The following is a 23,697-nucleotide window of genomic DNA, read 5'->3' as shown; positions in this document are numbered from 1 at the left end:
GATGCTGCCTCCATTTTACATATAGGGAACTGAGGCAGAGAGAGACTAAGCAAGACATCAAAAGTCACAGAGGAAGTTTGTAGTGGAAAAGGAAATTGAACCTGGTCCTCCTAAGGCAGGCAACTTAAACTTGGAGCATCCTTCTCTCCTAAGTAGCATTGTTTAAAAAATCTGTAACACCCCGATAAAAGTATATATTGGTATAGATCTGAGTTTGGAGTTCAGACTGATACAACATAAAAAGGTTCAGATCTGAAATAGAGAAATTAAGAGCCTTAAATCAGCATGGCTTTGCGCCACTTTATCTTTTGGGTACACACTAACACATAGAAAGGAAGTACTATACTTACTATTTTTCTCATGGGGTATGCATGGCTATGTCTCATAGGACAGCTCCATATTTGGAAGGCATAACTTATTTGTCCATTTCTATGCTAACACTGAAAACCCTCCAACATTTCTCATCTTAAATGCACAAATAAGCATTGACTCATTTAGTAAAAAGCATTGTGCATAAATACAGTAGCTTATATGCCTTAAAGAAAGAGCCCATCCTAGCAAGTCCATAATTTACCACTTTTCACTATTTCAGGGAGTTCTAAAAAAAACCCCAAAACAAAAACAGAAATCTATTCTGCACCTAATGCTTAAATGTTTAAAGAGTAACCAAAACAGACCATTACAAAAAAAAGCTGCCCCACTATTGTTTGACTTTCCGTTTTGTCACAATTTGACCTATTCTTTTTGCTCCATATGCTGCTGCTTTTGGATGAAGAAAAGTATGAATGATGTATGTAAGAGGTTAGGGACATATTTCTGAGTGCATATTCATGACCATTTCCGTTCTTGTTTTTGGTTTATGAACATCACGCAACAGGAATGATGGACAATATCAATGTGCAATATTAAAATTACATTCAAGGCATAACAACTCACAGGAAAAAATCTGTAAAAATTAAACAGAAATATAACTAAGTATAAAGAAACACCAAAACAATTTTATGATTTTCCAATGTTTGAGGGACAGAAGACAATGATGAACAACACAGGAGAGAAATTCAAGCTCTTTAAGTCAATCAAACATTTGAGTCCAAATTCTGGCTTCCTTTTCTCTGTCTCAAGTGACCAATTCACAAAAAAAGATACTGAAGTAAAAGAAAGTCAAAGCAACTGGGCAGGAAACATAAATGGGTGATGGAAAGTAAACAATTACATTTAACAGGATTACCAATTAGAAGCGCAAGTCTACAGAAACTTACATAACAGACTAACAGAAATCACATTTCTAAAAGCAAATATACATAATGTGGTAAAGAAATAACAGACTGTCTCCATACTTGGTATACAAAAGCCAAAATATTGAGCTGTAAATGTTTTCATAAAATGAAATAGTGGCACTAACATTGTTCAGGTGTTTATAAAGTAGACAAGATACACATAATCAAATGGCAAGGTTTATAGTTATTCCAGTAACACAAACATATACATATTTATTATTAGTACCAGTGTTAGATCCAGTCCCAAGGGATCAGAATAACCTAACTTAGCCTCCAAGCCTGTACCAGGCAAGAAGTAGTTGAGGCTGCCTATAAGCCCTACTTTAATGATATTTTGCCCAGGGTAAAAACAGCTTCATTTTTTTGGTAAAATTATCATATCAAAAAGTATGCTTTTCTTATTGTAGTATCTCTGGAACTATTTGTCCTATTAAGCTCCATATTTAAAAAAAAATAACAAAAAGACCCTCTTAAGCAAAAATAAGATACCACATATTTCATAGGTAAACAGCTTCATTAAAACTATCCTGACCGATGTACACTTGTTGTCAGTTTGTATAATTAGAATTATTTATAAAGAGAGGCAGTGAGGGATGTAAAAGTATCGTTCCATACAACCTTTCTGAACTATTCAACACTTCACAACTACCTATTCTTCCCTTGATCTTTCTCACCACATCATCTTAAAAAATATTCCCAGACATGAGCTCAGAACTTAACCCACACTGCTGCTAGAGCTATCCATGGTGCTGACAGCATGATGAACGTATAGAAACAAAGTACTGTAGTAAATAAACTTGGTAGCAGTAGTGGAATGAAGAAGAATACCTCTGGAGGTTTCTACTTCTTTGGGAATGGTATCAGAATGCTAGTGAATGGAGCATATGGGAGGACTATGAAAAATCAGAGAAGGAATGAGGATGAGAAAAAAACCAAGTGTATAGGGAATATTATGGAAGGGGCGGCTGAAGAACTGAGGCATAGTGTGAGTAGGAAGAGATCTGCAAGTCCACTTGGGTCACAAGATAGTGGTGCCTCTTCCAGTTATCACAAACATCCCTGTTATAATGCTGCGAGCCCTTTATTATTGTTTGCTACTTTAAATGAAGAGGAGGAAGGTGGAAACCAGTATAAATATTGCAAAAATGGAGATGATGTGCCAATAAAATTATGATCTTGTTAGGCTATATGAAGAGCATGTTGTACCATTTATTTTCATATGGATATGAATACTATTCATACTTTCAAAATGTTGAAGAAGCTTAACTATGGATGACAAGAACCAAATTTTAAAAGAACTGAACAACAAAAGTCCCAGAATATAGGGATAATATTCTTAGTGACAAATTAAGGTTATTTTGGATATTGTTACAAAATACCAGAGTTTTAAAATTCAAAGAGCCCAAACCAAAATTTAATATTTTAGGCTGAAAATTTTAAATACTGGATGCCAGTGTTCCCTCTAAGGTGAGCGCCTGTGTGGGTATGCACCAAGAATGTGAGGCCTGCTCACCCTCAAGCAGAACTGCCCAGTGACTTCTCAGCTGTGAAGTTAGGGGCAAAGGAGGCACCATAGGGGCTGGGCGAGTGGCAGATGGCTGCCCCACGCAAGGAGCAGCAGAGCTGCCATGATGTGGCCCTGGCTTCAGCCCTTCCCCAAGGCTGGAGCTGCGGGATGCATGGCGGGGGGCGAGTGCCCCAGTGGCCCCAGCCAAAGCTGCATCACAGGTGGTTGGTGGATGCTCCAATGGCAGCCCCAGCCAGAGCCAGAACTGCATTGTGGGTGGCTGGTGGCTGCTCCACCGGCAGCCCCGGCCGGGATCAGAACTGGAGTCCTGTTGCAGGCAGCCAGCAGCTGCTCCGGCAGCCAGGGCCTGGGCCAGAGCCGGAACCGCTCTGAGGTGGGCAGTGGCTGCAGCTGGGGCCTAGGCCTGAGCCACCACGTATTGGTTGTCGGCAGTCTCAGTAGCCAGAGCCTAGGCCTGAGTCACCGTGTGGTGGGTGGCAGCTCTGGCTGGGGCCCGAGCCTGAGCCGCCATGTGGTGGTGGGTGGTGGCAGCAGCTCCAGTGGCCAGGGCTTGAGCCATTGTGTGGGCAGCAGCTGGGGCTGGAGCCACATGGGGCTGGAGCCACGTGGTGGCCAGAGCCAGAGCCACGTGGCACTCGGCTGCCTTGTCAAAGGGCCAGCCTTAGGGCTGGGTAAACTGGGCCCATGCCTAGGGCATGGGTGTGGCTGGGCAAAGGGAGTGGAGGATACAGAGCAGGGGGGTAGCATGGCACAGCATGCTGGAAGCACAGGGTGGGACTTGGGGGCACATCAAGGAGGAAAGTGTAGGGTTGGGATGAAGGGGTCAGTTTGCAGAAGTTAGGGGCAAAGGAGGCACAATGCAGGATTAGTGGTAAGGGGTGAAGGAGATGGGAAGGCCATGGATGCAGGAATGGAAGGAGCAAGGCTAGGTGGGAGTGAGACTGGGTGCAAAGCTGGGTGGTGTTCAGGGTGATTAGGTGCAGGGCTATACACCTTGTTCACTATCCCTTGTTTCAGTATTTTTTCTTACACAATAATTGAGATTATATATGTACTGTTGTTAGGAACTGGGGGGAGCCGCAGTGGCACACGTCCGAACAAGCACACAGGACCTCAATATTGGTGCACAAGATAAAACTCACTCTGCCCACAGATGGAAAATCTTAAGGGAACACTCCTGGATGCCCAATTCCCATTAAAATGAATGAAACCTGGGAATCCAAATCACCTAAAAGTCTTGGGAAATCTCAGCCATAGGGTGGTATTTGTGCATCAGTAAAAAAGAGGAAATGGGCAATATGCTAGCCATAAGGCTCTATATGGTCGTGCTTTAACTATTTCTTGCAGGTTATAATCTTTTACAGTTCAGAGCTCCCTGTGGCACACATGCATTGACTGAACAGACATACTTCATTAGAGCTGGGTACATGCAAATAATTTAAAAAAAACCCCACAAAATACTTTCACAGATAACAGCCTGGAGTTGTAGTTTGCTATAGGTCAAACTGGCTATTCTTAAGTATTCAGGAAATTGGGAACATGTTCACAAATCCTGAATTTTCCTTGGATACTTTGTGCTTAGATAGTACAAAGACAAGCATCCTAGAAAAACCATATATATGTGTACATGTACCACGGATAGATAATTACTGAATTCATCCATACATTCATAGGAGATGTCTCATTCCAGTTATTCTAGAAGAGAAACACTACAATGTGATTCCAGTGATACGAACAAAGATTTTGTGAACCCAAAGACCAATAGTTAATTATACAAGTTTCTGACAAGTTTAAACAACATAATATTTGCAAGGCTCAGGATCGGTACACAAACAATTTGCGAACAAATAGGTCTACGTGCTAAACAAACATTTGAAAAGAAGAATTTGAGAAACTATTTTTTCCACAAACAAGTAATAAATCACAACTGAATATGTACAAGTCTGACTCCAAGAAAAAGTGATAGAAATGTAGCCGTGTTAGTCTGGGGTAGCTGAAGCAAAATGCAGGACAATGTAGCACTTTAAAGACTAACAAGATGGTTTATTAGATGATGAGCTTTCGTGGGCCAGACCCACTTCCTCAGATCAAATAGTAAAGTTGAAGAAGTCCAAGAAAAAGGTGAGAGTGGTTAAGTTTACATAATTCTGTCACAAGAATATGTAAATCTAGGAGGTTACCTGTGATATGAGACACAAAGCTGGAATAATTTATTTGAGACTAAGGCCTAGACATTTCAAGTTGTTTAGGTGTTGCCACACTCAGCACTGCAATGCCTAATAGATTTAAGATCCTAAATCTCCACAAGACTAAATCTCATTGAGATTTTGGCTCCTAAATTTCTAAATCTCTCTAGAAAACAAGCCTTCGGCCATGAAACACTGAGCATAGCAATGCCCAAATACCTTTAAAACCCTGGGCCTTAATGTTTTTCAAATGAAGATCAATTTTCTTGGGCACTGATGAAACTAAGGAAGGATAGTAGAAATCAAAAGGGTTTCCTTGTGAAATCCAAGATTCTTGATGGGGCAGATATAAGTTTATGGTTTATAATGGAGTCTTCCACTGCATGAATGGCTGAAAGTGTGTATAAAAATATGCCCCTTAAAAAATGATGCCCAGAAGTTAAAAAGGAGGCTGGTGAATTACGTTCAATGGAAGATCTACATTTGACAATAGGAATTGACAGAATTACCTGAAATTATGATCAGAATGTCAGCAAACTCACTGTGGTGAGCAACCTCAGAAAATACTTCAATTAGCTGAGGAATGGCTACTCAAGACAACCTCTAGCAAATGAGCTGAATATGGTTGAGCTCTCTTGGCAAACATTAGGTAGCTCATATCAACAGTGCTACTGGCAGATATCAAATATATGTAAAACAGCTTGTTTGGGATTAACTTGACTCAAGTATTCATCAGTTGATATTACTGACCAGTTGTGCAGAAAGATCAAAAGGAGAAATTTAAGACTATATGAATGAAGATGATCCAATGTTGATATTATGCGGGTTAGATAGCTAACTAGAAAATATCTTCAAAACCAATATAAAAGAGATGTGGTTCACTTCAATCACAACTAAAGTCACATCACTCTTTAAGGAATGCTGCACATGGCAACCAGACACTAAATTTGCCATAAGAACCAGTAAACTACTACAAAAGAGGAGATGAAGCCCCTTCATTAGAGGAATACAAAAAATCATTAATGCCATGAAGAGTCACCACTTGGTTGATCATTTCATATCAAACATTATATTGTGCCCCCTATGTTCCTCCCATAGCATTTAAATACATATTTGCTTCACACTTTTCCAGTGTTTTAGCTACTTTTCTCAGGACTCCAATACTATAAACTGTTACTATTCCATGATTAGATCCAAAAGTAGTTAACAGATCACAAGAGTATTCAATGGTTCTAATGGTAAATTGAAATGGTGAAGTATTATTTCAACTTTACTATGTCTCTCCCCCACTTTCTGATATGAAAGACTGTTTGCTGTTAAAAAGGAAGTGGGTGCTGTATTAGATAAAACTGAGCATCGTCAAAGCAACAACTGTCATGCATGCAAATGCACAGAAGCACTGCCATTTTAATGTCAATCACAGTGGTATTTATGCAGAACACAATATTAAAAAATATTTACCACTAGCAGGTGAGGCCCATAATTGACTGGGCAAAGTCATTTTGCGTGGATTACATTTATAGGAAAGTTCAAGAAATTAATTATATGTCATAGATTTTTTTTATTAATGTGCTTGCAAAAGGGAAGAAAAGGAACAGTTTTAAATGTGTAGGATTTCAACTTCAAACATTATTCATTTTATTGAATAATTACCATCCATAGTAAATTTGAATCAGCTACTCGTAAAGCTTCCATGACTCTTTCCGCAACTAATTTGAATTATTTTGTGATTTGTAACAGTAAAAATTTTCTTTGCACTAAAATGATAGTTGAATAGATGACTCAATTTTAATGTTGTTAGCAAATATTTTTTATGAACTCTAATCATAATAGTCATGACTTTTTTCCAATGAATAACAAAAATAATTATTTAAACCTTTCACTCAGTATATTCCGCTATAAAAAGTAGTGCATAGAGCTAATTTAAGTGGCAGGATTGTTTATGCAAAATGTGGCATCTGTAGGTAATCATGGAGCATGACTTTATTTTGCACAACAAATCCACAAACTTTTCAAAATATATAATAGATGGGTGTTAACATTTTTCTTACATGGTAAAGAGCAAGATCAATGGGTCTAACTTGTGCACTGAGCTAATGGCTTTCTCATTTACAGATCTGGGTTAAGAGATTGACTTGGCTCGCAAAAGAAAGTGACTGGTAAATTCAGTGTAATCATGTGTCCATATACAAAACATGTAGCCTATTTGGCACAAATGGCAGAACTTGCTCAGATTAAGCCTAGAAATAAAGCAAGTGAAATGTTGCCAGTCAGGACTGACCCATAAGATTTTATTTGCCGGGTCAGTATACTAGTATGGACTCTAGTTCAGCTTTACACTAAGCACACTACTGCTGCTAAGTAAAAAGTTGAAAGGATAGGGACATAAAAAGAGGCACAGAAAATAGATCTGTGTAATATTATAATACTATTTACTACAGTGGTGGGGCACCTGCAGCCCCCAAGACTTGGGGCTCCCCCCTCTGGCATTCGGGAGCCCATGTTGGCACTCCAGCATCTCTGCCACCCCTCCATGGGGCTGGCGCACACAAATTTACTGACCTGCCCCCCCAGGCTCGGGTGTGCAAGGTGAATCTGGGAGCCACGTCAGTGAGGGCTGTTGGGTTTTTTTACTTCTCACTTGTGTGCAGTCCATGACTGATTTTTCTGTGGGTCAGCGGTCTCTGACCCATAAAGGTTTCCCACCCGATTTACTGCTTAGTCTCCACTTTGATAATGCTCCTTTGATGACACCAAAATTATCTCCAGTGCAGTCAAAGAACAATTGATAAACAAAAATAGTATTTTCATATAAATGTAATAAATCATGAAGAGAAATGAGCAAAATACAGAATGTCATCAAGAACTAGCATTGGTTTTTAAACTTTTTCAGAAGGGTCCGAGATGGCATTAAAATGCTAAGTATATACACACTTAGTTTATACTGCTTATGCAAAGACACAGAGAACAAAATTAAATGTATGTATCACTTATCTTCTTACCTCTTAATTGGTTTTCTGTGAGTTGGTCATAGGGCACAGGCCACAAAGTTTTCATCTCATTGGTAGCAACAGAAGGAAAGACAGCCATACTGAAGCATCTATAGACAATACAATGGCCCCCTCCTCTGATTCCTAGTTTTATTCCACTTTAAATTCAAAGAATAAAGGTTAGCCTAATTTCCTGCCCAGTGCTGCTTCCAGAAATGGCAGGACAAGTGTTCATTAAGGGTGATCTCTCTTCTGGCTGACCAAGTCACAGGAAACACATGCACAGGCAAAGGAAAAACTAATTTGGTTTTCTGTGGCTTGTTCTGTTCAGTATAGATCAGAGTTCTTAATAGCAGTATACTGGATGACAGTGGAATGTATTTTTATTCTGGCAGGATGGGACACACCTTCAGCTTTGTTCACCTCTTGGAAACAATGTTTTTATTATTATTTATTAATGGAATCATATAGATAAGAAAACTTGACATGATTCCTGCCCCAATCACACTACAATCAATCAAGTCAAGTCAGAGACCGTTTAAAATAGGCTTGGAAGGATTAGATTTTTATCAGTTAATGTCAATAAACAGATTTCACTGTTATATTCACAAACTGACAAAAATATTTTCAGAAATAACAGGAATTTATAGATAGATAAAGTAAGCTAAATGCATCTTGTGAACTTAGAGTTTCATTTAAAGATACTTATTTTGTATATTTTGATATGTGATATTGACAATGTGTGTTATAAAGCTTTAACTTTTCAAATCTCATATCTGATGTTATTAATTATTTATTGGCTTGACTCTACCACTGTCTGACACACACAAAGTTTTCCAAAACTGTGAAAATTAAAATGGACAGAAATAAAAAAATGCTTACATAATTTCACTTAAGCACTGATATTATCCTTCAAAATGATACAAAAATTTCATTCTGCCAAGCCTATTTACAAACAATGGGAAAGGAGAAAAAAATACAACATGGGAAATGTTTATGGGGAATTGTTTGTAATTTGCCTTCAAAACACACAGGATAGTCAGCTGAGAAAAGTCTCTTCTTTCCTCAATACTCCTCTGTTGTGCTGACTCATCAGATTGGCTATTCTCCCACACCCTGCATAGGGGTGCAAAGGGTAGGCTGAGAAAACACAAATGTCTTGAGGTTTTTGGAACTTGAGAAAGAAAAAATAATTAAAAAAAGAAAAAGAAATAAAAATAAAAATAATACGCAGCATAGAATTGTGTAGGCCCCAGAACAAATATTTTTCTGATCAACTCTAGCTCTTAGGGTTTCTTTAGAGAAACATTAGGTTTGATGTGTAAGAGTTTTCTTAAAACAAGCAATAACAGCATACTCTGTCTTGGTGAAAGAAAGCCATTTAGTTCTTGTCTTCACTAGGAAATTAAGCCATGGTAAAAAATGATCTGGGGAAGTCATGTTAACTTATAGAATGTTAAATACATTTGTAGTCACACTAGACCAGGCCAGTTGTATTTAGTGTTGCATCAACTGATCACGGTTACTAAGACAGTTACCTGTTTGGAAAAGGGATTCTATGAGATGTGTTGCTCATCTGCATTCCACAATAGATGTGTGTGTTCATCACATGTACCGGTGCTGGAAATTTTTCCTTCAGCTGTACCAATAGGGGAGTAGTTGTAGTCTAGCGACTCCTGGAGTGGTACCTCTATGACTCGGTATATATGCTGTGTGCTCCCCTTACCCTCAGTTTCTTTTTGACAGAAACTCCGACAGCAGGGAAGGAGAGGGAGATGTGGAAGGGGCATGAGCAACACATCTCAAAGAACACCAGGTACAAAAAGGTAAATGTCTTTTCTTCCTCGAGTGCTTGCTCATGTCCCTTCCAGGAGAAGTGACTCCAAGCAGTACCCTTGGTGGAAGGTAGAAGTTCAAAGCCATGTTGATTGTAGCACAACTCTGCCAAACCCAAGGGTTGTCTCTGGCCTGCTGGGTACTGGCATAATGAGACGTAAACATGTGGACTGAAGACCACATTGTGGCCCTGCAGATTTTGTGAATTGGCATATTCACACGAAAAAGGCTGCCAACAAGGTTTGAGTCTTACTCGAGTTAGCTTGGACTATGGGCTGACAAGGGACCCTTGTGAGCACTTAACACATTCCGATATAGAAAGTGATCCAGTTGGAAAGCTGCTGAGCAGACACTGTCAGGCCCTTCGTTCTACTGGTAGTGGTCACAAGGAGCTACATCGAGCTGCAGAAAGACTTGATACTCTCCAAGTTGAATTCTAGATAGAATGCCAAGGCCCTCTTGATTTCCATAGCATGGAGCCGCCACTCTTCTGCTAACCCATGAGGCTTGGGCAGAAGACTGGTAGGAACATATACTGATTGATGTGAAAGATGGAAACAACCTTTGGTAAAAAGGCCAGGTGTGGTTGCACTTGGACCGTGACCTTGAATTAGACCATGTACAGGGATTCTGAAGTTAGGGCTCTGATCTCTGAAATCCATCTCATTGTTACCAGAACACCACAGGCAAGAACCAAGGGCCTTGAAGAGTCGTTTGGTGAGCTGGGAGAGGACTATGTTGAGGTCCTAATGTGGGACTGAGTCCTGAAACTGAGGGTAGAGACTCTTAAGGCACTACAGGAATCTCACTGTCATGTCATAGGAGAAGACCATCTGCCCTTGGATCAGCTTGTGAAAAGCAGAGATAATACCTAGGTGCACTCGGCTGGAGGAGTGCGCCACCCCTCTGTTCCTATGTTGCAGCAGGTAGTTGAGGACAGCCTGGACCGGAGCAGGACCTGGCGAGATACTATGCTATGAAGCCTAATGGGAGAACCTCATCCACTTTGCCTTATACGTTATGCATGTAGACAGCTTCTGCTTCCTAGGAGAACCTGCTGAACCTCGTACAAGCTGGTGTGGTTTTCCTCATTTAACTACAGAGCATCCATGCTGAAAGTTGTAGGGACATGAGATTGGAAGGCAGAAGTCAACCTTGATCCTGCAACAGTAGGTCCAGGCAATTGGAACATATGGGCACAAATCAAGTCAAGCACCGCCCTGATGAATTCTATCTTCTGGACTGGTAATAACGTGGACATTCTGTCATTGACTAGGAGTCCCAACGACCTGCAGGAGACCAGGAGGCCCGGGATGCTGTATTGGACCTGGGACCTTGAGCTGCCCTTGACCAACTAATTGTCGAGATAAGGGTAAATCTGTATTCCCTTATATTTGAGGTAGGTTGCCACTATAGTCATACACTTGGTAAATATCCTTGGCGCTGTGGCCAGGCCAAAGGAGAGGACTGTAAACTGGTAGTGGAAAGGTTCCACCATGAAGCAGAGGGAATGTCTGCATCTAGGGAAAATTGTCACGTCAATGTAAACGTTCTTCAGGTTGAGAGCGGCATACCAGTCTCCTGGATCTAGGGTGGGGATAATCGAGGCCAGGGAGACAATGCAAAACTTGAGTTTCTGCAGATAAACTTTGAGGCCTCTCAGATCCAAGATGGGCCGCAGGCTCCCTTGGCCTTTGGAATTAGGAAATATCTGGAATAGAAATCCTTGTTTCGATATTGGGGCAGAATATCTTCCACTGCTCCATCTGTAACAACTCCTGAACCTCCTGCACAAGAAGGCTCTTGTGAGAAGGGTCCCTGAAAAGGGATGGGGGGCAGTAGTGGGGCAGTGAGGAACTGGAGTATATATAACCCTGGGAAATCATACTTAGGACCCATCGGTCCAACACGAGACTGGATAAATAGTTTCTTTGCCCCTTGCTTGGGGCAGGAGGAGCAAACCCAGGGAGGAACTGAGAATTAACTCAGCCTGTGCTTGTAACCCTCGCTCTTTCTGGCAGGCGGCTCTTGTTGGAGTTTGTTATCCTGACTGGTGGGGTGCAAGGATTTGAAGTGCTTTCTGAGTTGGGGCAGGAATGTACAACCCCAGGGTCTTGAGCATAATACAGGAGTCCTTAAGCCTGCGTGATTTTGAATCTGTTCAGCAAAGAGAGCACAGCCATAGACAGGGAGATCCTGGAGAGTCTGCTGCATCTCTAAAGACAGACCAGACAGGAGGAACCAGGATGCCTGATGCATACCAATGGCAGACACCATCATGCAAGCAACTGAATCCACTGCATCAGAAGCAGCCTGCAAGGCTGCTCTGGCTGCTACTGTTCCCTCTTCCAAGAGAGCTTTGAATTCCTTCTTCAAGTCCTATGGGACCACGTCCTCTAACACAGTCATGGCCTGCCACAGGTTGAAACCGTAGCTGCCAAGGAGGGATTGGTGGTTAGCCACCCGCAACTGTAAACTGGAGGAGGAATAAATCTACCAAACAAGTCCACTCTCAAGGAGTTTTCGTCCTTAGGTGCTGCCTCTGGTTGCCCTGCCTCTACAGCCAGGGAGTTTGGGGAGGGGTGGGAGAAGAGATAGTCATGGTCCTTGGCTGGGACCAAGTATTTCCTCTCACCCCTTTTGGAGATAAGCAGAAGAGGGGAGGGGTTCTGCCACAGGGCTGTGGTGATTGTTTGAGAACCTCCAATCAAGGGCAGGGCCACCCGAACTGGTGCCAAGGAGCTCAACACATCGAAGAGCGCATTCGCAGGTTCTTCAAGCTCCTCTGCCTACTGCCTCGGGTTAGTTGCTACCTGCTTCGGAAGCTCCTGACGCACCATAGCATCCTCCTGAGGTACTGAGTGCAGGGGGCTTGCAATGGCCTCCCTCAGGGAGGCTGAGGTGGATACTGGTGCCACTCCTTATACCACACCATGGAGCAGCCACTCCAGGGATTGCTAGTGTTGCTCTTCTATGGGTACTGCTGAGAGAAAAACTTCTGGTACCGGTGCATGTGGTGAGCACACCCACCTATTGAGGAATGGACATGAGGAAGCACCCGAAAAAGAACTTAAGGTTCTAATAGGATGTTTTCCTAGCAATGAAAACACCCTGTTGAAAACCATTTGTAAGTCTACCTAGACCAGATTTAGAGAAAGCCAATTTGGGAGAGATAGCAAGGAAAATTGCCCTTTTCCTTCTCCATTCCCAGGAACACAGGGAGACCTTTAGAATCAGTGTTTTCCTGGGGTTCTTCAGATTTTGGAGCAGATATTCCTACTCCTTTGGCTTGCTTCTGGGATTAAACCTCAGTTTCGGAGGAAACCCTGTCTGTCTCAAGGGAATCCATAGATACAGGCAGAAATACAGAATAGAACTTGCAAAAGCCAAAATGTAGAGGTTTTGCTGGGGCTTGCTGAACAGGAGAAAAAGAAGTGTATGTCCCAGAACACCACAGCGGGTGTCTGGGAAAAGATATGAAGATATCTGATCATTTTTAGATGTATTCCTTATCCATTTTAACACTGCAATGCTAGGCAGAATTAATTTATTCAGGCAAGTACCAAAAAAGAGAGGGTTGTTGGTTATAATCTCCCTCAGCTGCTTCACAGATCATGGCCTTCAATGGTTTCATCCTTGTCTGAATCTGAATTTTCTTAAGGGAGGGATTCTGCTCCATCCAGTGAGCTTCCAACTCTCCTCTCTTGAAAAATTCTGGAGTGACTACAAGCAAGATCTAGTGCTCACTTCTCAGTATCTATACCATAATGAGGAGAGTAGCTAACTGGGGAGATAAGGATAAGATGCCACCAAGAGAATGAAATTACTTCAGTTTGGTTGATTTCTTTCCTGGCTGTTACCAGTGTGCAAGTGACAAGAAAGCAGGCTAAGCCACAGAATAAAAGGATACATCTGTGTGGAGCATGCGTACGCACACACACTGAAGATCAGAATGACCAATGCCAATACTTCAAAAGAGTCTCGACGGTCTAGGCTCCTCAATCCCATTTTCAAAAGTGATTTAGGCACTTAAGACCTTAATTCCCATCGACTGGAAGCATTTAGGAGTCTAAAGTCACTTTCTACAGTGGCACCTAGACTTACACATTTTACTTAAGGTCTTAAATGTTAAAACTTTTTATGAAAGCACCTAGAATTTGTCTCATTGAATTCAGCTGGGGATTTGAAAAATTTAAACTTTCATTATGGATAAACATTGAAAAGAATACAAAAAAATGTATAGAATAGAACTCAAGCATAAACTCACATTTTTGCCATAAATGTTTCTAGAACATGGTTGTCATCTGTTATTCCTAAGACTTCTGACATTCGGGCATACACCTGAAAACAAACATTTAAATAGTAACACATTATAGACATTTACAAGTATTAAAGTGTTATTTCAAAAATACACTAACCCTTCCACAGTCTGTTTATGCAGCAAAAAGGGCACAAGCATGAATGAAGGTTACTCACTCAGTTCATCTGGCCTGGGCTAAATCATGGGTATAGATGACTCTTATCCTCCAAGGCAATGATTCAGGAATTTGGGGCTAATAGATTTTCACTCACCCATAGTTAACAATATCCTATCAAACTGAAATTATAAATACTTTGGAGAAGCATGCACATGTTTCAATGGTGGTTCAGGTACCTCTCAGGGAGATAATGGGGCTTTATAAACAGCCTCAATCGGGTGCAGCAAAGCAATACCTTTCACCAATCTCTATCTAGCCTTAGTGGCATCAGTGTAAATGTCACCCCTGAACTTTAGCTTACATTTGGTAAATTGCTGCATTTTCGTTCACATAATCAAGTTGAACTAGGCTTTCCCTAGTAGGCTTTTCCACTGTGGGCTTCTCCTTCCCTTCCAAGTAACCTGAAGACATTGAGTTGTGTGGTTCATTCCAGGTCCAGGACATTGTAATTACCTGATGGAATCTAAGAATCGACTAGAATCTGAGACAGAGCAATTGCCAAGCACCAATTCCCTCTGTCAATGCACCTCATGTTGAGCTACAGCACCTCTACTTTTCATTAAAGACCTGGGCCAAACACAATTCTACCAATCAGTGCATTTCAGTTCAGTCCTGAAGTATTTCTATTTTAATCCTAAATCCCAGAAGAGAAAGTAGTAGGAAATTCTGTCATACGATGTGATTAGGACAAGTATACACTAAGATTTAGGATGAGATCACCAAAGTCACAACATGTGTAACCTAAGCCACCCAATGATGAAAGCCTGGTGCCATCTAGCTGCCAATTTTATTCTGAAACATTACTGTTGACACTTATACATTGCAATGAATTATAGATATTCAATACTTCTGGTAGAATATCATACTTGTTTACTCCCATTTCCACTGCTGATAGTGATGCCCTCCCATCCAGTCATTCCTAGGAAATGCCAGCATTTAACTCTATAACTAAATATGTTTTTATATCCTACAGATTTCATATTGGAATGCAATAAAATCATGACAAAATCCAATTTCTTCTATAACTGAGATAGTAAAATTTTAATAGACGATCATACTGCGACAAAATCTTTGGTGAACTGGACAAGTGGAATACTAAAATTCCACTGTGCAAGCTCTCCATATACCTTGAAAAGACTGTGCAAGCTCTCCATATACCTTGAAAAAAGTAATGCTAAATATTTAAAGAATGATAATTTACAATGTATACATACATATTTACTATTCAAAACACACATTCCGGTTCTTAAGCTGTAAATACTATGCCACTGAAACAAGGTATACTGTCTATTTTTTTTTGAAAATTTTAACCGCTATCTGTTTTCTACATTTTGCACATCAGCTCTTTTCACCAGAAAGGTTTGTATTCCTTACTAGCATGTATTGATATTCAGATGTTTTCCTTCCTGTGATAGGAAATGCCTCACCTGCTGTATTAGCATCATGTTCTGTTGTCAAACCAGGCTTTCACCACATCAGAGTTTACCAAATAAAATACTGGAACAGCAGTCAATGTTGACAAAGAGCAGTGCTTTAATCCACAATTATCCTTGTAAGTCTTACTACTCCTTTTATCATCCATTAGCTTTGATTCCCATTATCCCATCAAGAACTGTGTCAACGCTTTTGTCCCTGAGGATTTTCTTCAACTACTAGAATCTGACAGCCAAGCTTGAGTGCTAAACAGGATCATTACGTCTTAAATCTACTTATCTGATCCACTGAATAGTAAATTGAAAAGCTCATTAACAGCAACAATCTGATTTGTTTTCACATGTGACAGGGTCATTTTAAGTCAGTGTATGAATACAGTGCTCATTATAAAACTACTACACATTTCATAAGATGACATGAATCTTTTACAAATTTGCGAGTAGATAATGAAGTAGTTAAAACTCAATTTCAACTAAGTAATACAGATATAAAAAAGTATTAGGTAACCTTAAGGATAGATGTCACTGCCAGCACCACCTCTCTCTCTCTCTCTCTCTCTCTCTCTTTTACAGACACACACAAACATATAAACAAAACCATATTTTGCTGTGTTCTGATATTTCTCACACACGTGCAATTCCTTCTCCACCTATGCTGTAGAGAATGCTATAGTGCAATTATGCTACATTTTAAGTTAGCTTTCTTCCCGTAACCCAGTAACTTTTTTCATCTCAGACAAATATTAAGATTTGCTATTTCCAGAGGAAAATTGCAATACCCTTATACAGCATTAGAGATATGAATCAACTACAGAGTCAGATTTCAGGTTTGTTCTGAAACTACAAAATTTTATACACATGGGGTGCATCTAGACTGGCAAGATTTTGCGCAAAAACATGCCAGCTGTCAACATGGGCTGCTTGAATTTGTGCAAGAGCACTGACATTCCAATGTAAGAATTCAGTGCTTCTTGTGCAAATACTTTGACGCTCCCGCTCAGGGATAAGCCCTCTTGAGCAAGAATACTTGCGCAAGTGGGCCAGTGTAGACAGGCACCTTAATTTTTTGCGCAAAAAAGCCCGATGGCTAAAATGGCCATCGGAGCTTTCTTGCCCAAAAGCGCGTCTATACTGGGCATGGATGCTTTTGCCCAAAAGCACTTTTTGTGCAAAAGCATCCATGCCAATCTAGACGCTCTTTTGCGGAAATACTTTTAACGGAAAAACTTTTCCATTAAAAGTATTTCTGCAAAATCATGCCAGTCTAGACGCAGCCCTATTGTAATATTGTTACCAACAACAAAATATGCTCTTGTGTTAAGAAACTCTATAGTTTTTGCCTCCATGGCAACAGACTGTAAACATCGTAAAATACCAGTTTCTTGGAGTTTGGAAAAAAGTCCTTAGTCAGCGATTATGTTTGGACACACGAGTTACAAAATTTTAACAGCATAGTATGGAACATATTCAAGGGGCAAAGTGTACATTTTGCCAATTGGGCCTCTGGGTGATGTGGCATCAGCTCCACAAGTGCCGTCATTTTCAACTTCCAATTTCAAATTGAATCAGATTAATTTGGCTTTTCTCATTGTGTTAATTATAGGTGCCCTATACGTATTCAGTTGGGTTGGGCCACAGAAGAATTGTGTGGTGACTCATCTGCATGAGATACAGATCTTAAGAAATATTGCACCAATTCTGGTGCATTCAGTCCCTTTTATAATGCTTACATTTGTGACAGGATTAATAATGAATTGGAAGGAAACTGCCAAAGGAATAATTAATTTCCTGCCATTGTTTTGAAGACACTTATTCCCAACCCAGCTGGCCCCAATATCTGCAACTTCAAATGCTGACCCAGCATCAGGTTATTGATCTGTGCAGTCATGTTGCAACATCACAGTGCAATTGAACACAGTAAGAAAATGAAACATCAAGTTTTGAGGTTCCTAATTTAATGCTGGATGGGATGAAAACATGGACATGTGGTAACTTCGCCCTACATTGACAGAAACTCCTTCGTTGCCACACATGTAGAAGACTGTATAAAGGAAGCACTGACTAGGACATTTGTTCGTATGATTTCACACAGTAAGCAAGTGACAGATAAAACATTAATCAAGCAACAGAAAAATGGTACGATAGTAAAGGGATGGTATGCGACCAGCACAGTAAAACTGGATAGTAAATGAAGAATATTGTCAGAGGGAACGGAGCATGTGCAGGATGAGGATGTTGTGAACAAGTGTCAAAATATGCTTTCCTTATCTGTTCCGATAACAGTAACTTAGTACTTAGAGGTGTACAAAAGACAATAGCTGAGCTTGTGAACAGGTGAGATCACAATCTGTGATCAAAAGGACACAATAATTCATCAGCTACTCAAATTATATATTGCTACTCTTTCCCCCCCCAACTAATTTGAAGTTTATGTGCTACATTACAAAACAGGGAGGGAGGAAAAAAAGGAGAGAGACATAAATACATGTGCAGAGACAAAATTTTATGAAGCAACTCAGTTGAACTTAATTATAGTTTAAGAAAATATAGAGAAATAATATAGCAAGCATTGTAAAAATTAAAGTTTTATTGCTCTATCCTCATGCAATCTTTTGGCCCTAGATATGTTTAAGCTTTATCTTTTGGAACTACCATTATAACTCTGAAGAAGCTACGGTAATTATGTCAATCCTTAAATGTGAAACAGATTACAGAACTGGGAAACTCAGAATATGAGTTCCTAAAGGTTGTATGGCTATATAATGACAGTCACAGAAATTCAATAACAGCGCTGTATGGAATGTACTCAAATGCACCACATGAAACAAATTAAAACAGAGCAATGAATCTCTCACACTGTGCAAATAAGAAAACACAAGAAAATGTTGATTCTATATGTTTCATAAAAGCTGTTATAATGAATTAACATTCTGGATAATGAATCTTTAGAAAACTACAGTAAAGTTATTACCCTTAGACACACAATAAATGGTTAAGATGTTATAATTTGCTGAAGCTCTTCAGGCTTTGCTACAGTGAACAAGTACTAATGTAAAACCCAACATTAAAGTATTTTGTCATCAGATACTAAGGGCAAATCCAGGCCTTTACAATTTTTAAGCCAGCTGGGTAGGAACCGATTGGTAACAGGTGCATGCTGATCCCTGAACTATGACATTAATGCAGGAGATGGGTGAAATGGGATGTGGAACTACTTTGAAAAACCTTTTACTATTCATCCAAAAAGGAGCTGTATGAGCTTTCCTCAAGCATATGCTGCACACATCTTCTTGGCGTTTGGTGCATATGCTGGGCCATATGCTGGTCGCTACCAAGCCCTTAGTTTGGAATCTTGCCCTTAGTGTGAAAGGCCAGTGGAGCCAGCCCCTCTCTCTACATACCTTACTACTACATCACAGGTCAGGAGCTGAGCGCTTAAGGTAGACACCTAAATGCATGGCTTGATCTTTAGGAGCTTCTGAAAATCTGAAAAATGCATATGTCAGAATATAGTTTTAGGCATGTCTGAAATGTCCAGTTTACCTAAGGGATTTGGATCCACAATTCCCAGTAATATCTACAGGAAGTGAACTTCTAAATCCTCTTTCAATTTACTTTGAAAATATGAGATCCCAAATGGTTGTTTTAAAAAAAATATGAGAAAAATAACATGTTACATATTGAAAAAAAAGAGGTCAGAGCTGCCAAGTTCCCTTCCTAACAGGTCAAGGTATTGGCAGTTATCCTGCTTGTCATCCAAGACAGTAATGAGAAGGGACTGAGATAATAATTCAAGCTTTCCAAACTCATTTACTTGTCTGAGCACAAAGAAGAGAACACTGCCCAGGTCCTGAACTATGCCACACAAACACCTCTATCCCTGAACAGCTACAACATGGTCAGGGATTCGTCTTAAATAGATCTCCAGCTCACAGACCAGATCAATAGAATATGGTGAGTAGTGAGGCAAGCCATTTCCTCGTTAGTTGCACATTTAGCTCTCCACCTTAGGAAAATATATGATACAAGTATGGGAGGGAGGAGTGGAAAGCAAAATAGTATTTATGAATAACTTTCAAATAAAAATGTGTGGAAAACAGGGGACGAGGTAACCTTCTAGAGGGCATCAAAGCATTATTCTCTCATTTGTTGCCACCTGTCCCCCCAACTAACAGAGGAGGAATGTAGCGATGACATGAATAGCACATTACATTTTTACACCAGATGATATCAAGTTTAATGGAAATAAAAGGATATCCTTTGCCTTGCACAAGCATTCTATAAAATGACATTTTAAAATAGTAGTTTGTGATTATAATAATCAGGATACCATGATTGGAACTCAGCAGTAGTATCAGTGAGCATACTATACATATGTACAGGCAGTCCCTGGGTTACGTACAAGATAGGGACTGTAGGTTTGTTCTTAAGTTGAATCTGTATCTAAGTCGGAACTGGCATCCAGATTCAGCCGCTGCTGAAACTGACCGCCAGTTCTGACTTACATACAGATTCAACTTAAGAACCCAAGCTTCCCCAAGTCAGCTGCTGCTGAAACTGATCAGCGGCTGATTCCAGGAAGCCTAGGGCAGAGCAACTCTGCCTCGGGCTTCCTGTAGTCAGCGCTGGTCAGTTTCAGCAGCGGCTGACTTGGGGACGCCTGGGGCAGAGCAGCTGGGGTGCTGCTGGGTTGCTCCAGTAGCACCGCTCCTCGGCGCTACTGGACCAACCCAGCAGAACCCCAGCTGCTCTGCCCCAGGCGTCCTGATTCAGCCACTGCTGAAACTGACCAGCAGCGGCTGAATCAGGACCTGGGGCAGAGCAGCTGGGGTGCTGCCGGGTTGGTCCAGTAGTGCCCAGAGCGGCGCTGCAGGACCAATCGGCAGGCCCCAGCTGCTCTGCCCCAGGGTCCAAAAAAAAAGCCTGGTCTGCTGGGGGGGGGAGGGGGGCACACTAGCTGCGCCCCCCCCCCCCCCCAGCAGACCAGGGACACGGGAGCAAAGCCGCAGCGGCAGCGGGGTGCCGCGCCTCTGAGGCTTTGCTCTAGCAAAGCCTCAGAGGCACGGGACCCCGCCGCTGCTGCGGCTTCAGTCCCGGTGCCTGTGGTCTGCTGGGGACGGTCCCCAGCAGACCACAGGCACCGGGACTGAAGCCGCAGCAGCGGCGGGTTCCCGCGCTTCTGAGGCTTTGCTCTGGCAAAGCCTCAGAAGCGCGGGAACTCGCCCGGTGCCCCTGGTCTGCTGGAGACGGTCTGCCCCTGGTCTGCTGGAGACGGTGGCAATCCGCCACCTCGACCTCCGGGGCGAGAAAGCCCCGTTCGTAAGTGCGGATCCGACATAAGTCGGATCCGCGTAAGTCGGGGACTGCCTGTACACATGAACACCCCTCTGACTCAATGGCAACACCAAGGATGCTTTCCCCACAATACTGGGGGAATGTTCTATCATAACAGAAACAATATGATCATCTGCACACATTCTGATGATATCAGCACTTAATGCTACCATCACAGTAGCATTCCATTCCTACTAGCATTTCATTTCTACTAGCTTACTTGGAGGAAGGGGATTCCCAGGAAACCATGGTGCCAGGATGGCAAATTCCCCACCTGTCCATATGAAGTGTCTATGCACTACACACTTCCCACTTAAAAGAAACGTTTCTTTTTTAATGGAAATTGCTTTTTATTTAATCACATTTCTCTGAAATGGGGAGTGAAATCCCACTTCTTTTCCTTTGATATTTCCAATCTCTTGCCAAAGTCTCTGTTGTATCCAGGCTTTCCATTCGAGGAGAATAGGGAGTTTCTTTGGAGAGTGGATTTACATTTCTGATGCTTTTAGAGTGTAATTATTGGGACTGCTGCTGGTCCAGCCCTGGGATTATGGGTATAGCCCAAATAGAGGCACAATATTATTTGTACAAAGTTTTCTTTTTTTGTTGATAGAGAAAAAAATCCAATATTGCTGGCCCTCATGGTTTGAGAGCTTGAAAAGTAAGCAGCAGTGCTAAGCAGGAGTTCACTCTGAAACGGAAAATTAATGCAGAGTGACCTTTCTGCTTCTACACAATGGTGCTAAAAAAATGTATCCTAACAATAGCAGTAAGAAGCCAGTGTAAAAAGACTACAGAGCAAATTCCATTCTGTCCATTCGTTGGTTTAACAATCATAAAAAGAATTATGATGCTCAATATTTAAGCAAAATACTGAATCCTTAAGCATTGAAAGGGTTACACTTGCTGTAACTGAAGATACTGGCAGTCACTAGTTTAAAGGTTTTTTAGATGGTCAATATACAAGATGTATCCATGGTCTGTCAAAGATTCATCTTATTGAAGATAATTTTTCATTCTCTTTTTTCGCTAGACATTTTAATTGATCTATTAAGCCTTCGTTTAGCTAAGTATTTAAGCATTTGCTTAAATCTAAGCACCTGGTTAAATCACTTAAATATATGTAATTTGTAAATTTGTTAATTTGTAAATAATACTTTGTATTAATTTTTACATTGCATTCTCTCACTCTCCTCTCTTTTCTATCCTCCATCTGTTTAAGAATATGCATTTTGGCGAACCTTTGATCAAATATTAGTGGTTCTCATCAAAAGCTCTATTAATGTCAGTGCCATGCCTCTCTCTCCTTCTTGCCTAAATTCATAGGTTTTCAGTGTCCCACGCTGTGGAAGCAGTTTCCGGGAGGCCATCAGCACTCTATCAGAGATTCAAGTTTCATATGCAGGCATTTAATGGAAAACCTAAATACTACTTAGATAACCTCTAATGATTGAGTTTAACCAATATTATATGGACACGAGCGCAAATTTCACTTCAATCAGAAAACTACAAAGGGAAAGACATTTAGATAAAACTAGTGATCTCAAGGGGTTACATTCCTACTTGCAGTTATAGCCATCAAAAGGATGGTAAATTAAATTCTACTGAAAGTGCTTAACTTCATCTAAATGCACACTCAGAACTTTGATATACAAGTTATAAAATGTAATGCATGCATATCTAACTATACTTTAAGATTCTGCCACATGAACGTAAATAATAAAATAATCATTTAAATGACAAAGATCTATTTCGAAGAAGCATTCAACATGTGCAATTTCCATTGATCTGAATAGGCTGCAGGTGCTAAGCGCCTTTCAGCATCAAACCCTGAGTATTTGAACCTTACCAGTAACACTGGTTTTAAAAAGATTTGTATTTAAGTTATATATCTGACTGATTTTTGCACATTTATCCCAAGGCATTGGGAGAGGTGTTACAGTCCCCATCGCTAATACCAGCAATTTGAACAACACTCTTTGGCAAGCTAGAAATAAGATAATTGTTCAACATAGGCTGGCTCTTCTGAAATACTGGAAGCATTGCCTGTAATTATAGACATCTGTCATTGCTAGCCACTCAGTAGTAACCCTGACATCAATATACAACTATAACACTAAACTGCCTGCAGGCATAGCAATGGAGGCCAGATACGAGAGGCGGGCAATCATCTGCTTCATCCAAACTATCTGTCAAAGGGTTCCAACCACAAATAGCTCTTACATTTTGTATCCTTAGGATAATGTGTTGATTTATTTTAGATCCTCTAATATTTACAATCTAGGCCATCTACTAAAATAAAGAAACAAACCTTATGGCTAATGGAGGCAGTTACTGTTCAAAATCATCATGAAAGGTCATAGCTCATTCTCAAATGTTAAACATTGATGGTTGTTTTGAACATGCATCTTTGTGCAAACTTTTTTTAACTGCATGTAATTATTTTCCAGTGCTATTCACAATGGTAAATACCGTCTCATTAGCCAATATGTTTTCAAGAAACATATCTAAAGAAATATACACACACACACACACACACACACACACACTTTAAATCTTTGTCACTTGCTAAACTGTGCAAGTAAGTCTCAATGTTCTAGGTGTCAACATATGAGTACAGGGAATACGTAGCTTT

General features: G+C 40.7%; 1 protein-coding gene across 2 annotated transcripts in view; it reads right to left on the bottom strand.

The window, feature by feature from the left end:
* Positions 1–23,697, bottom strand: part of RANBP17 (RAN binding protein 17) — a 227,169-nt gene that overhangs the window by 89,680 nt on the left and 113,792 nt on the right. For both annotated transcript variants that reach the window (XM_089769552.1, XM_025181074.3), the window contains one exon: positions 14,085–14,158. In XM_089769552.1, coding sequence (XP_089625678.1) covers positions 14,085–14,158 — 74 coding nt within the window. The remainder of the gene's footprint in view (positions 1–14,084; positions 14,159–23,697) is intronic.

The sequence above is a fragment of the Pelodiscus sinensis genome, chromosome 16 (assembly GCF_052426305.1).
Source record: "Pelodiscus sinensis isolate ZL-2025 chromosome 16, ASM5242630v1, whole genome shotgun sequence".
NCBI lineage: Eukaryota > Metazoa > Chordata > Testudines > Trionychidae > Pelodiscus > Pelodiscus sinensis.
The sequence above is the reverse complement of the archived record's forward strand: the minus strand, read 5'-3'. Positions and strand labels throughout refer to the sequence as shown.